This window comes from Bufo gargarizans, chromosome 2, assembly GCF_014858855.1.
Source record: "Bufo gargarizans isolate SCDJY-AF-19 chromosome 2, ASM1485885v1, whole genome shotgun sequence".
Taxonomy (NCBI): Eukaryota; Metazoa; Chordata; class Amphibia; order Anura; family Bufonidae; genus Bufo; species Bufo gargarizans.
The window spans coordinates 645,964,224-645,979,294 of NC_058081.1; the positions used below are offsets into that span (position 1 = coordinate 645,964,224).

At 43.4% G+C, this 15,071-nt stretch overlaps 1 protein-coding gene across 2 annotated transcripts in view; it reads left to right on the forward strand.

Annotated features, from left to right (window-relative positions):
- The window catches only part of LOC122926889 (coiled-coil domain-containing protein 50-like), a 95,475-nt gene extending 85,692 nt beyond the window's left edge, over positions 1–9,783 (forward strand). Inside the window, exons 11-13 of one of the 2 annotated variants that reach the window (XM_044278406.1) lie at positions 4,580–4,701; positions 7,783–7,871; positions 8,854–9,782. In XM_044278406.1, coding sequence (XP_044134341.1) covers positions 4,580–4,701; positions 7,783–7,871; positions 8,854–9,026 — 384 coding nt within the window. In that variant the 3' untranslated portion in view covers positions 9,027–9,782. Of the gene's footprint in view, positions 1–4,579; positions 4,702–7,782; positions 7,872–8,853 lie in introns of both variants that reach the window. The other variant, XM_044278407.1, reaches the window with a different exon arrangement.
- Positions 9,784–15,071: the final 5,288 nt, after the last annotated feature.

Sequence of the window (15,071 nt, forward strand, 5' to 3'; positions counted from 1 at the left end):
TGCCCCCATACTGATCAGCTGTTACCTGCAGCCATAATTCCAGCATGTAAACTGTGTACCGAACCGGAAGAACACCGCTCCATACACTGCGAATTGGACTATTGACTTGAATAGGCGTTTAGCCTCTGTACTTGAGAATGCCCTATACAGTGTACAGAGCTGTGGGGTTCTGGCTTCGTACACTGTTCACTTCCTGGGACTGCAGCTGCAGGTTACAGCTGATCAGTGAGGGTACCCGGTGTTGGATCCCACCGATCTGATAATGATGATACTATACCTGTGATGGCTAACGTCCGTCACTCCAGATTGGGTAAAACTACAACTCCCAAGATGCACACTTGCCTGGCTGTCCATAGAAATGAATGGAACATGCTGGCAGTCGTATGCTTCACCACAGCTGGATGATAGCCATTACTGTACTATACTATGGAAAAAACTCTTTACGTCCATCACTTCTGTCTTGAGATGTTAGTAACACCCATTTACAAGAGTAAGATTATGACAAATGTTGTGACTTTTTAAAAATAAAATTCTGGTTTAAATCAGCTCGACAGGCTATAGAGGAAACCATGCCGGGTTTCCAACTCTCTTTTCAAAACTGGTGTGAGTGGTGTGAATACTGTATGTTACAAATTTTGTAACTTTTGAAATCAGATTTCTAGAGTACAGGGTTTGATAAATTTCCCCTATGTGACTACACGGATCTCCCTAGTCGCTCATCATCCAGTAGTGTGGAGTATGTTTGATGCCGTTAATCCAGTAGTGATCATGGTGGGCTCAGTAGCTTTTAGGAGGGTCTCTGTTTCCTGGCGCTGCGTCTTTCAGAGGCTATATACTGTATATGATATGATGCACTGGCCAGTGGTATAAAAATACCTCAATATTTCCTCATTTGCATTTATTTCTAGCCTCGTCATTGCCCACATTTACTTCCCTTACCAGAAGAAGCCGCCACTGTTTTCTCAGCAGCCTTTATCTTCAGGGGCAGAGTTGTTGTGAAGAACTCTGCTGTGGTTACTGAATGGCCACATTGCTGAGCGGAGATAGGCAGCTAGTTGTGACTCTGCAAAGCTGCACACATGCCTGCTTATTAATATTTCTTGCAGGTTTTTTTTCTTGCAGGTTTTTATCCTTACAATGAATCTAACTAATATTCTAAACATGAGGGTCACCTCAACATTGATGAGAATTGGAGATCCATATGTTGTCCTTTTTTTTTTTTTTTTTCTCTTCCCCCCTTAAAGGGGTTGTCCGGGTTCAGAGCTGAACCCGGACATACCCTTATTTTCACCCCGGCAGCCCTCCTGAGCCTGGCATCGGAGCATCTCATGCTCCGATGCGCTCCCGTGCCCTGCGCTAGATCGCGCAGGGCACAGGCTCTTGTGTTTTCAATAACACACTGCCGGGCGGTAACTTCCGCCCAGCAGTGTGTTCGGTGACGTCACCGGCTCTGAGGGGCGGGCTTTAGCTCTGCCCTAGCCGTTTTACTGGCTAGGGCAGAGCCAAATCCCGCCCATCAGTGTCGGTGACGTCACCGGGCTGCCTGTCAGCCCCATAGAGAGCCCGGTATGTCACCGGAACTCAGAAAAATGCCTTTGCCCTGCGCGATTTAGCGCAGGGCAAAGGAGAGCATCGGAGCATGAACTGCTCCGATGCTCATGTCAGGGGGGCTGCCGGGGTGAAAATGGAGGGATGTCCAGGTTCAGCTCTGAACCTGGACAACCCCTTTAAGGTTGTATATATTACGTTTAGCTGTTTCTTGGAAAGCTGGGTGGTAAGCAACACTGCCACAGGAATAGCTTTCCCCAAGTCCTGAATTGTAATGGCTGGTATAATTCCCTTTGCCAATAAGACTTGTCCCTGCACAGTCTGACATAGTCCAGTCAGTGCTTGACCGTATTACACTATGTAGGGGCACCAGGGCCGTCTTTAATATTGATTGGACCCTGGGCAAGAATTTACTTGGGCCCCCTGGATCCCGCCTTCCTACACCCTAGCATGCAATCACATCCTCCACCACAACACACACACAAAAAAATAATCCACACATCTGGTAGAGTAGTAAACTTATATAATGATGAGTGGCCACTACAGGTGTTCCTTGGCAGTAATTTTTTTCAGTGCTTACATTAAAAAGCTTGCAGAGACATGCTATAGACACCAGAACTACTACATTTAGCTGTTGTGGTTCTGGTGACTATAGTGTCCCTTAATATAGAGGGGGGGGGGGGGGAAATCAGCACAAAAGTATCAAATAAAATGGCTGTATCATTATTCAAAAAAATGAAAAAAGCACAACTTCTGAAACAAATATATAGTATTTTGCAGATTTTTACAATGTGCAGATAGTACTGTACTACTAACCCCTCCATCCACCCCTACATACAGGGTAATACAGCGCCACATACCTCTTACATCCAGTGACGTCTCTTTGATGTAGATGTTCTTTTCTCATCTTCCCCTTTCAGACCTTCAGACCAGACCACCATTTTTCAGCCATTTCTCGTCTCTGCAGTTTGACAAACAAAATCTTAGTTGACTACTTTTCCATCATCCTCCCATCCTCTGGACAAATCATCCTACCACCCCCAATACTGTGCCGCTGTGCTCCCCAATACTATACTGCAGAAACAGATAAACCCCCTGATAATAGTAGTACCATGCAGATAGTGCCCTTCAATAATTATTGGCACACAGTGCCCTAAAATAACTGTGCCTAGTAAATAGTGCCCCTGACACTAATAGTGTAAACATAACGTCCCCCAAAATTAATTGTGGTAAGCTGAACTGTGCCAAGGTGCCCCCACAGTAATAGTGCTCCCTTATGTCCTACCAATAGGAATAATTCTTTGCTAGAGCACACATGGTAGTAATAATGCTCCTACAGTGCCCCCAACATGTCTCCACTGTGCCCCAGAAGTAATAATGCTCCCATAGTGCCCATACTAGTAATCATGTTTCCCATAGACCCCCAGTAGTAATAAAGCCATCATATTGCCCCCCAGTAGTAGTAATAATCCTTATAATGTGTCAGTATAAAATACCCCTATATAGTGCCCCCGTAAATGCCCCATAGTGCTCCTCTCCTTCTTCCTAGTGCCCCCCCCATAAGTTACCAGTATAAAATGCCCCATATGTAGTGCCCCAGTAGATGCCCTCAGTGTCCCCCATAATTTGCAAGTATAAAATACACCTTCTTAGTGCTCCCCCATAGATGAGCCCATAGTACTCCTCTCTCCCCTTCCCCATAGTACCCACCATAATGTGCCCCAGTATAAAATATCCCTATACGGAGCCCCCCCATATAAAATACCCCTCCTTTGTGGCCTCAGTAGATGCCCCCAATAATGTGCCAGTAAAAAGTGCCACCAATAATGTGCCAGTAAGATGTGCGCCCATAGATGCCCCCCAATCATGTGCCAGTAACAAGGGTGCCCCATAGATGCCCTTCAATCATGTGCCAGTAACAAGGGTGCCCCATAGATGCCCCCCAATCATGTCCCTGTAACAAGTGCCCCCATAGATGCCCCCCATCATGTGCCAGTAGTAGTACCATATAAAAAAATAAACACTTATACTTACCTCCATAAGGCCTGTGTCCCGTGCTGTACGGCTCAGGAGGCGTGATGACATCATCGCGCCGCCTGCACCGGCCTCTGATAGGCTGCAGGCACTAGCCTATCAGAGGAACGGGGAAGGGACACGCCTCTCCCTCCCCTGCCCCACAGCACAGCCATCTGTATTGCTGTCCTGAGGACGGCGATACAGATGACTATGGAGATGAGCGCTTCCACAATGGAAGAGCTCATCTCCCTGTGCCCTGCCACCGCCCCCGACGTCACCAGTGGCCAGCTGGGCTCAAGAGGCAGTTGCTTTGGGCCCCCCAGGAGCAACTGGGACGGGGCAGCTGTCCTTTTTGCGTTAAAGATGGTCCTGAGGGGCACACCCTATTGACAAGGGTAACTCTCAGTTATACATCTCAGTTATACATTTATTTATACATTTCCAGGAAGAACAACAACTTAACGGGGTATTCTCATCTTAGACATTGGAGGCATATCCTAGCTCAGGGCAGGTCCCACCTCTCAGACCTGTACCTATCTCCAGAATGGGACCCCCAAAGGAAGTGGAAAGAGGTCACGCATTCATTTCTGTGGGACTGTAGAAAATAGCCAAGTGCTGGTTTATCTCCGGCACTCCTGTAGAAGCAAATGAAGCTGTGGCTGCGCTTATTTCATGAACCATACCAAATTCTTTATGTACTTGCACACAGTTCAGACCTGTAGCTGTAATTGCCCGCCTCTTGGCAGCATTTGTAGTCACTGTGTCACATGATCTTACTGGTATTCGCATCCCATGTGAATGTTGCGTGATAAGTCACTTGTGCCGAAGGGTGGCAAGTTGGTGAGCTGGATGATATATTTGCAGAGAACCCACCCCTAGTTTGCATTGACTCCAACTACAACATGTAACGATGTGCCCACTAAATGGTGCCAACAGCAAACATACCAATTCCATGTCTGCCTGTGAATCTGCTAGTGAATATATAATTAAGCAAAATTTGTTTCCACTGTCTTAGAACGATGTGCCTTCTTCTAACCAAGGACCGCTGGACTCTGAGGGCCTGGCATCACCAACTGAGTGTCGCACACCTGAGAAAATGGAATTTTCAGCATTGGAAGGAACTCTTGACCAGACTAAGTACATGATCAGTTGTACCATACTCTCTAGTTCTAGTTGACAGTGACCTTTACTCCAGGATGTGCAGGAGACTTCTGGTCTGAGGTCTGCCCTTATTTCAGGAGACCACTAGATAATCCGATAGAGAAGGACAAATAGTGCTTATGGGTTCTGTTAAAATATAGCCTCTGCTCCTGAAGACTTGCCCAAAAATGTTGAGTCACTTGGTAAATACATTTCATTACTTGTCCTGAGTTACATTGTTGTATTATGCTCCAGAGCTGCATTTACAGTTCTGCATGCTTTAGAGCTGAACTTATTCCAGCATTCAGTGTTGGACAGGATAAGTCCTAAATGTCAGACTCTCGGACACACCCTTTTAAGTACCTGGATCCATTAGGCATGATGAAGATTGATTTTCCAACTTTGGATTTAAATAAATAGTGCTTCAATTCATTGACAGAAAGCTGGGATCTTGGTGACAAGTTGAAACACAATTTGGCAGCTTTACTATTGCAAGCGCAGGCTGTGCTGCATTTATTGTGTGTCTTAGACATAGTTTTTTTATTTTCCTTGCCTCACCCAAGGAACGGGCATAGCTTTCTGGCAGAGGGTGTTGCTAAAGATTGTGCCAAGATTGTGCCATGATAGTGCGCAACATTCTTAAACTTAGACTAGAGCAGGGATCAGCAACTAGCACTCCAGCTGCTGTGAAACTACAACTCCATGCATGCAAACATGCTTGGCTGTTCTTCTTACTTCCATAGAAGTGAATAAAGCATTCTGGGAGTTGTAGTTTCTGAACACCTGGAGTGCCTGAGCTTGCTGATCCCTGGACTAGAGAGTCAAAGTGCCAGATTTATCATCCAGCATCAGCCATTGTAATGAATCTGGAACATTTTGAGACTGACGTCAGTTTGTCTAAATCTTACACAGTGCAGTAGTCAATGTAAACTTGTGTAATGACTGTAGTTTGTGATTGGATCACGTTAGGTGTAGTGGTCGTATTTCAGTGCTGACTCTGTTTCCTGTTTTCCCCATCTCTGACGTCTGTTATCTCCTCTCATCATCTTAGATCTGCTGCTGCTTCTTCTTCTTCTTCTTCTTCTTCTTCTTCTTCTTCTTCTTCTTTTTCCATTGGTGACTGATTTGCTTTAGTATCTTCTGTACCACGCAGCATTGCTTACACTGTCTTTTCATCAAGTTCTAAAAATAACGGTGATGTAGACCCACATGTTGTAGGCTGTGTTCCCCAAATCACTCAGAGTGACGCTGTGGTAGTCATCAAAGACGTGAGACGCTTAAGATTTCTGCCCAGATTTTTCATAAATTGTACATCTGCATGGACTGAAACTCAAGGAAAATATCAATCATTATGCTTGTGGTCAGGGTCGGACTGGCCCACAGGGGTACAGGGGAATCCTCCGGTGGGCCCCTGAGCAAGGTGGGCCCCTAGTATCCCACCCCCTGCAGAAGTGGTACATAAAACATTAGATTTACTGCACTACATACATATATTCAACGCGCAGCACCTCAACCAGCCGATGTTCATATAAAAAACTTGTTACATTATTTATTATATTTGAATGTATCCGTACGGTGGGCCCCCAAAATAAATTTTACTGGTAGGCCTCAGGTACCCCAGTCCGACACTGCAGGTGGTTACAACTTGGCAAATATTAGCTGAGCAGTCATAAAGAAATGGGGCATGTCCTTATGTTAAATGGGCAGACTTGTAATGCAGAGGACTTGAAAAGCTAGATGACAGCCTCAAAGTGATCTGTACTGCATGTTGCTTGTCTCCAAGCTTTCCCAGTAAAATGTTCAGATAGAAAAAGTTAACTAAGGGATGGATGGATAACTAGGAAAACTAGAGGAATGGTCAAAAATCTGGCAACTCAAATTTAATGTTGATAAGTGCAAGATAATGCACCTGGGACGTAAAAACCCAAGAGCAGAATATAAAATCAGTGAATCTGAGGAAAGGGATTTAGGGGGTCATTATTTCAGAAGACTTAAAGGTAGGCAGACAATGTCATAGAGCAGCAGGAAATGCTAGCAGAATGCTTGGGTGTATAGGGAGAGGCATTACCAGTAGAAAGAGGGAGGCGCTCATGCCGCTCTACAGAGCACTAGTGAGACCTAATTTGGAGCATTGTGCTCAGTACTGGAGACCATATCTCCAGAAGGATATTGATACTTTGGAGAGAGTTCAGAGAAGAGCTACTAAACTAGTACATGGATTGCAGGATAAAACTTACCAGGAAAGATTAAAGGACCTTAACATGTATAGCTTGGAAGAAAGATGAGACAGAGGGGATATGATGGAAACTTTTAAATACATAAAGGGAATCAACAAGGTAAAAGAGGAAAGAATATTTAAAAGAAGAAAAACTGCTACAAGAGGACATAGTTTTAAATTAGAGGGGCAAAGGTTTAAAAGTAATATCAGGAAGTATTACTTTACTGAGAGAGTAGTGGATGCATGGAATAGTCTTCCTGCAGAAGTGGTAGCTGCAAATACAGTGAAGGAGTTTAAGCATGCATGGGATAGGCATAAGGCCATCCTTCATATAAGATAGGGCCAGGGGCTATCCATAGTATTCAGTATATTGGGCAGACTAGATGGGCCAAATGGTTCTTATCTGCCGACACATTCTATGTTTCTCTCTCTCCAGGCCCTAATCTGTTAGCTGGAGTAAGAGTAAGATTCTTTCTCTCTCGGCTGGACCCAGCACAGCCCTGCATTTCACAGACAGCAGATTGATTTCAATGAAAACTTTGTAATGCTTTGTGTCACCTGTGGCGGCGCTGCAGGGGAATCGAACACTTGTCAGGTTCCCACCTAGATTTCAGTTGGCTTCTGGTGTTCTCTCTTTTTGCAGTTGGTCTCCTCTAACAAAAAGGGATTCTACAAAGCAGTGACCCCCTTTCATTATTATTAATAATTCCACAGATTAGTTTTCTTACCACTATTTAGACTAGACGAATGAATTGCATATTCGTTGTATGTAGTACATAATCATTTTTATTTTAAATGTCATTTTATTTTTTTATTTTTATTTATGCCACCTTAACTTTGAGATGATTTTTGTTTTGTAGACTTTGTTCACCCAGGAACATTGCCGAAGAACTTGATCCCACATTCAAGAAGGAGTCCCAGTCTGAAGTGTTTGCTGTTTGCCCACAAGGTACCACCAGCCTTATGCTTCCCACTCTGCAATTTCACATAGGAGCAACCAACGATCATAGTATTAGGCAAAAGTGATTGAAATACTTCCATCTGTCCATTAGTTTTTGCTCACCCACCTGACACATGTATGTTAATAACAAGTACTGGACAGACAGAACATAGTATGACTGTGGTAGAAGGAGTAAATGAAGAGATTGAGCAGCTCTCACCTGCTGCACCTGTGGTGAGCACGGTACCAGCCTGGACACGGCCGTAGCAGCAAATCAACAAAAAGAGAAAATCCGGCTGTTGAACAACAGGAGACACTTTATTTAGCGGTAAAACTTCCAATCCTCATAGGCAAGGGTATAGTCAAACGCGTTTCGGACCTTCGTGTATCAGTCCTTAATCATAATTAAGGACTGATACATGAAGGTCCGAAGCGCGTTGACTATACCCTTGCCTATGAGGATTGGAAATTTTTACCGCTAAATAAAGTGTCTCCTGTTGTTCAACAGCCGGATTTTCTCTTTTTGTTGATAGTATTACTGTGGGATCAGACAACGCAGGGCATGTTTGTAGTCTGTAACCATGGAGGGCTTGATTGCAGTCTGTTGCCATGGAGGGCTTGATTGCAGTCTGTTGCCATGGAGGGCTTGATTGCAGTCTGTTGCCATGGAGGGCTTGATTGCAGTCTGTTGCCATGGAGGGCTTGATTGCAGTCTGTTGCCATGGAGGGCTTGATTGCAGTCTGTTGCCATGGAGGGCTTGAGTCACTTGTTAACCTCCCGCTGCCTTTCTTGTGTGGCTCTTAGTACAGGTAGTATTTTGGAAAACACTACTTTTTGAGGTCCTTGCCCTAAGCTTATGACCTAAATCCCTAAAATAATTTTTAAGGATGCTCCAACTACCTCTAACTTTCTCATTGGTTCCGATATGGACATGTTGTCTTTAAAAGTGTCATTTTAGTCTAGTCACTACACTGCTTCTTATAATTCCAGAATTTCCAGTATCAACTCTCTCAACTCAGACCCAGCCTGTCCCTGTCGACGGATTCTATGACTTCATGGATGATGGCACTGAACCAATATTTATACCACCAACTAAGCGGCAGCCGGAGAAATTGGGACGCAGTAAACCCAAAGACAAGAAGGAGGGATGCAAGCAGCAGTGACCTGTGTTCTCCAGTCCTATTATAATTTGTAGCAGTCATCTTCTTGCCAAACGTTTTGTGTTCAGTGTCAACTCATCATTGTGGACGATCTTCAACGTGCGTCAACACAAGTGGTATTAACTCATTCAGGGATGAAGACGATAATCTGATTTTCTCGCATTCAGGTGCCTTAGGCATTTTTTTGACTCTAGAGAATGGCTGTTTTAATAATATAGAGCTGAACGTCCCGGTTCGGCAATGGAAAAGCACATTTTAGTAACCTATTGTCCAGTCTATTAGAACAATATTAGCTGTGTGCTGTTGAATCTGCGTATGACAAGCATCGTGGCTTATTCATCTAACTCATTGACTACGTGGATTTTTTATTATTATTATTCTTTTTGCCCGTTGAACTGAAATGAAAATAATATAAATTCTGAAATTGTATTAATCTACAGAGGTGACTTTCAACTCTTTACAACTACTAATCTAATTAATTATTATTTGCAGTTATTCCCATATCGATTTCACTAGTTTGCTTGTTTTATTAATTTTTACTTTTTTTTTTATCTTTTTCTTTAGTTTTACTTACTGTACACACGTTAAGTGTTTATCAAACTTTGTGTTGTGGCAAAATGCAGTGTTTGATAGAAGTCAAATATTTTTTTAAAGATTTTTGCACTGATGATTTTTTTTGTTCTTTTTAATTTCAATAATAATTTCTGGTGCTTTTTGTGTATAGATCCCAAATGCCTTTACAATTTTACTTTAAAGGATTTTTTTTATATATAAATATATATGAAATACAAGAAGTATTATTTGCATTTTCAGTTGGTCTGATTCATTTTACAAAACAGGAAGCACTATTGGAATTAAAGGGGAGCGTTGCCTAAAATCTGTCCTGTTTTGGTTAAGGCTCTAGCTTTTAGATAAGTAACTAGCTCACCTCCACATGTGGATGCACGGACATGCAGGAAACACAATGCAAGCAGATAAAGGGAGGAATCCAGCGTCCATTAAAACTTGGGAACTTTATTGAAAATAGCATCAAATCCATTAAAGAAATTATAGTATCACTGACGCATTTCAACCTATGAAAAAGTCTTAGTCATAGCATAAAAATACATTAAAATAATAAGGGATTAAAATCCATGGAAATTTTTTTTTCCTGAAGATGTGATATCACATCATACTGTGATTAGGGAACCAATATATACACCTGATAACAATTGGCTTCAAGAGATGCAAACATTATAGCAAAGATTACAACAAATTAAATCTGAAGAATAAAGAAAGGAACAAATGATTTTAATAATGCAAAATGAAATCTGATTTACGATATAAACCCATAGGAGCACATGTTTTCAGAATAGACATCCAAAAAATTTCTGGAGTAAACTATTAAATAGTTTTTGTTGGTAATCACCTCTTTTGATGGGGCACAAAACTTTCTCAATAACCTGATGAACTCCTATCATGTACATGTGACACATGGAAAGAGACTACAGAAATATGTCTATAATATTGGAATCCGTGCATATTGCATTGCTGTGCATTAACGGAAGAGGAGAAAGTCTTAGTTGTGTGAATAACATTACAAGAAATACACTTATTAGGATCATATTTATAAGTACCCTTTTGTGAGAGCCAGGACTTACAAGAGGAATCTTGCATATGAAACAAGTAACGTAGTACATAAGGCCGAAAAAAGACATTTGTCCATCCAGTTCGGCCTGTCATCCTGCAAGTTGATCCAGAGGAAGGCAAAAAAACAAGCTGGGGGATAACAATTGTCCCAGTGTTGGAGCTGATTTAGGCTGGGGTCACATCTGCGCTGTGAACTCCGGAAAGCGACCAGATCCCATTACAGTGAATGGGGATCCGGTAGTACATGGTGGTATCTGGCTATGCCAGACACTGTGAACTCCAGCAGTCTGTTCCTCCGCCAAAACAGACTGCCGGAGTTCACAGTGTCCGGCACAGCCAGATACCACCGCGTACTACCGGGTCCCCATTCACTGTAATGGGATCTAGTCGCTTTCCAGAATATATGCTGGCTTTCGGCCAAACTGAAAAATGCTGCGTATATTATTTTTTTGTCTGGCTGAAAGCATGTACACCACATACAGTGACCAGATCACAGTGCCAGACTTCACAACGCAGATGTGAACCCGGCATTAGCCTCACATTTGTATCCCGAAGTCAATACACATGAGAATTGTGGTTCTTGATGTAACATAGGGACATGCTTCTTTATTAAGTTACAAATAGAAGATAAACTATATGTGGTAGAGAAAACAGCTGGTGTGGATTGAGTGACATCATTGGTATCATTTTGTATAATGGGGTCAATCGTATCAGCTCGATTTTTGCCTTCAACTCTGTTCATGAAAAGAGAGTGGTAGAATAATTACATTGGGCTCTAATAAGTTCGCCAATTGTAATACTTTTTACTGTATGTAGGGGGTGGCACGATGTGGCATGTAAGATGGTATTGCCAGCAGTTTACTTTGATGCATATCAGTATGTAGACAGCTGGCTGAAAATTGACCTAACAATGAGAGATCAAGGAACTGTGTCTTGGAAGGATGGTATGTGAAAGAGCCGTAAGTTAATATACTTAGAATTAAAATAAGGCTGAACTGCAGACAGTCATTTCATTGGCAATCCAGATAGGAAGCAGATCGTCGATGTAACGGCCATACCAGGCAGAACATCCCACATATGGATTAGATCACAGAAAATATACAACCCCCTATTCTAAAAAAAAAAAAGTGGGGTGCTGTGTAAAATGTAAAGAAATATAAATCAAAGCAGAATGCAATGATTTTAAAATCTTATAAACCTACATTTTATTCACAATAAAGCATAGCACGTATCACATGTTTTAACATTTCATAAAAAAATTTACCCTTTTAGATCTTCATGGCAGCAACATGTCTTAAAATGTTGGGCTAGGAGCAACAAAGGCTCGAAAAGTAAGGGGTACTAATAAAACACAGCTGGAGGAGCAATTTGCTACTAATAAGCACCAACCAAAAATGTAACTCTACAGTATACCACTCAATAACATGAACCACATATCCAATACTAAGACAAATGACTGGGTATAAAAAGGGCATTTAAGAGAGGCAGAGTTTCTCAGAAGCAAAGATGGTCATAGGTTCAGCAATCTGCCAAAAATCGTCTTTAAAATTGTGGAACGATTTCAGAAAAATGTTCCTTAACATAAAATTTAAATATTCCACCATCCGCATTATCACAAAAGATTCAGAGAAGCTGGAGAAATCCATGTGCGCAAGGGATAAGGACAACGGTCAATATTGGATGCTCGTGATTTATTTTTTTAAATCAGATTGTTTTTATTGAGATTTTAAAAACATTAAAGAGAACAAACATTCCCCCCCCCCCCCCCCCCCCCCAGTCCTAAATGCTCATGATTTAAGGCCCTCAGGTGGCACTGCATTACAAACAGGCATGACTCTGTACGGGAAATCACTGCATGGGCTCAGGAACACTTCCAGAATCACTGTCTGTGAACACAGTTCGCCATCCAATCCACAAATGCAAGCTGTATCGAGCAACGCTGCTATCTTTTCTGTGCCAGAGTTAATTTTAAATGGACTGAGTCAAAATGGAAAACTCTTCTGTGGTCAAATGAATCAAAATGTGAAATTCTTTTTGGAAACCACAAACGCCATGTTCTGCGCACTCAAGAGGAGAGGAACCATCCAGCTTGTTATCAGTGCACAATTGAAAAGCCTGCATCTCTGATGGTATGGGTTCGTATTAGTGCCTATGGCGTTTGCAGATTAGGCAACTTTAACACTAGCGTTTTTTGCGGATCCAGGAACCACTTTAACACCTCATTTACCAGATCATGCGGGATGACGGTATATAAAGAATGAACATCTGTGATCAACAGATAATCTGAGTGCCACTTGATTTTATCCAATTGGAATAACTAATTTGGTATCCTATATGTAACCTGGTAAATATTTTAATAGACCACAAACTGTCAACCTAGGCACATAGGGGGAGATTTATCAAACTGGTGTAAAGTAGAACCAATCAGATTCCACCTTTCATTTTTCACAGCTCCTTTGGAAAATGAAAGGTGGAATCTGAGTGGTTGCTATGGGAAACTAAGCTAGTTCTACTTTACACCAGTTTGATAAATCTCCCCCATAATCTCTAATTTAAGGAGCCAATACTGACCACAATGTGCCGGAAAGTAAGACGAAGGAAGGTGGTGATGTCAAATAACATACAGGCATGGGATTCAGCCAGTTCTCCAGATCCGGTTGTTAAAATTACAGCCAGATCGGAGAACCGTGTTACCGGCTGAATCCCCATCCAGTGCGGCGGGAGATGAGCGCTTGCATCGTGGAAGCGCTAATCTCCCTACATTCATCTGTATCACTGTATCTGTATCACCCGTCCGCGGCTGTTCTTCTCTGTGTGGTCCTGGTATTTTCTCTCTGGGCTCCTGACAAGTTTGAGGACCTTTCCCACTCAGCCAATCATTGGCCGCAGCTGTGTCGCGTGTCAGACCAGTGATTTCCCGCTGAGCCAATCACTGGCCTGACACGTGAGACAGCTGCGGCCACTGATTGGCTGAGTGGGAAAGGTCCTCAAACTTGTCGGGAGCCCAGAGAGAAGATATTAGGACCACACAGAGGAGAAGGAAAGCTGCTGCAGACGGGACCAGGGCCAGGTGAGCGTAATTTGTTTTATACACAACATTAATAGAGGGGGGTGACATGGGAGGGGGAGAAATGTGACATTGAGGGGGTGAAATGTTACATGGAGGGGGAGAAATGTCACATTTCTTCCCCCCTCATGTCACATCACCCCCCTATGTCCCATTTCTCCCCCCTCTATGTCCCATTTCTCATCCAGCCCCATGTCACATTTTCCCCCCCTCCATGTCACATCCCATAATGTGCCAGTATAAGATGCCCCCATAGTGTCCCCTATGATGTGCCAGCAATGCCCCCATAGTGTCCCCCATTTGGCAGCAATTCCCCCATAGTGTCCCCATGTGTCAGCAATGTGTCTCCTTTTTACATTACCCTGTCTGTGTCACATTTCTACCCCCCATGTCATATTTCTCCCCCTATGTCACATTTTCCCCCCCTCCATGTCACATTTCTTCCCCTCCATGTCACATCACCCCCTCTGTGTAACATTTCTTTCCCCACATGTTACATCACCCCCTATGTCACATTTCTCCCCCTCCATTTCACATCACCCCCTCTGTGTCACATTTCTTCCCCCCCCCCCCCATGGCACATCATCCCCCCCATGTCATATTTCTCCCCCTATGTCACATTTCTCCCCCTCCATGTCCCATCATTCCCCTATGTCACACTTCTCCCTCTCCATGTCGCTTTTCTCCCCCTCCATGTCACATCACCCCCACCGAGTTCACCTGTGTTGGCAAAAATCCTTGCACCGGCCCTGAGCACCAGGGTAAGAGAGAGGCGTTGCCCTTCCCTGTTCCTCTGATAGGCTGCAGACACTAGGCCGGAAGAGGCCTGCATTGCATCGCAACAGCGTGGAGGTAAGTGTTTTTTTGTGGCGCACTGGGGGCATTGTTGGCACATGGGGGACACTATGGGGGTATCTACTGGTGGCATGCTGGCAAATGGGGGACACTATGGGGATATCTACTGGGAGCATTGCTGGCATATGGGGGACACTATGTGGGCATCTACTGGGGACATTTCTGGCACATGAGGGCATTGCTGACACATGGGGACATCTACTGGGGGAATTGCTGCCATATGGGGGACACTATGGGGGCATTACTGGCACATCATGAGGGACACTATGGGGGCATCTTATAATGGCACATTATGGGGACACTGGTGTTGGAGGAGGGGAAGAACACTATGGGGGCATATTATATAGGCACATTATGGGGCACTAAGAAGGGGCATTAAACTGGCACATTCTAGGGGACACTATGGGGGAATCTTATAATGGCACATTATGGGGAAGAGAAGAGGAGCACTATGTGGGCATTTATTAGGGACATTATATAGGGGTATTTTATACTTG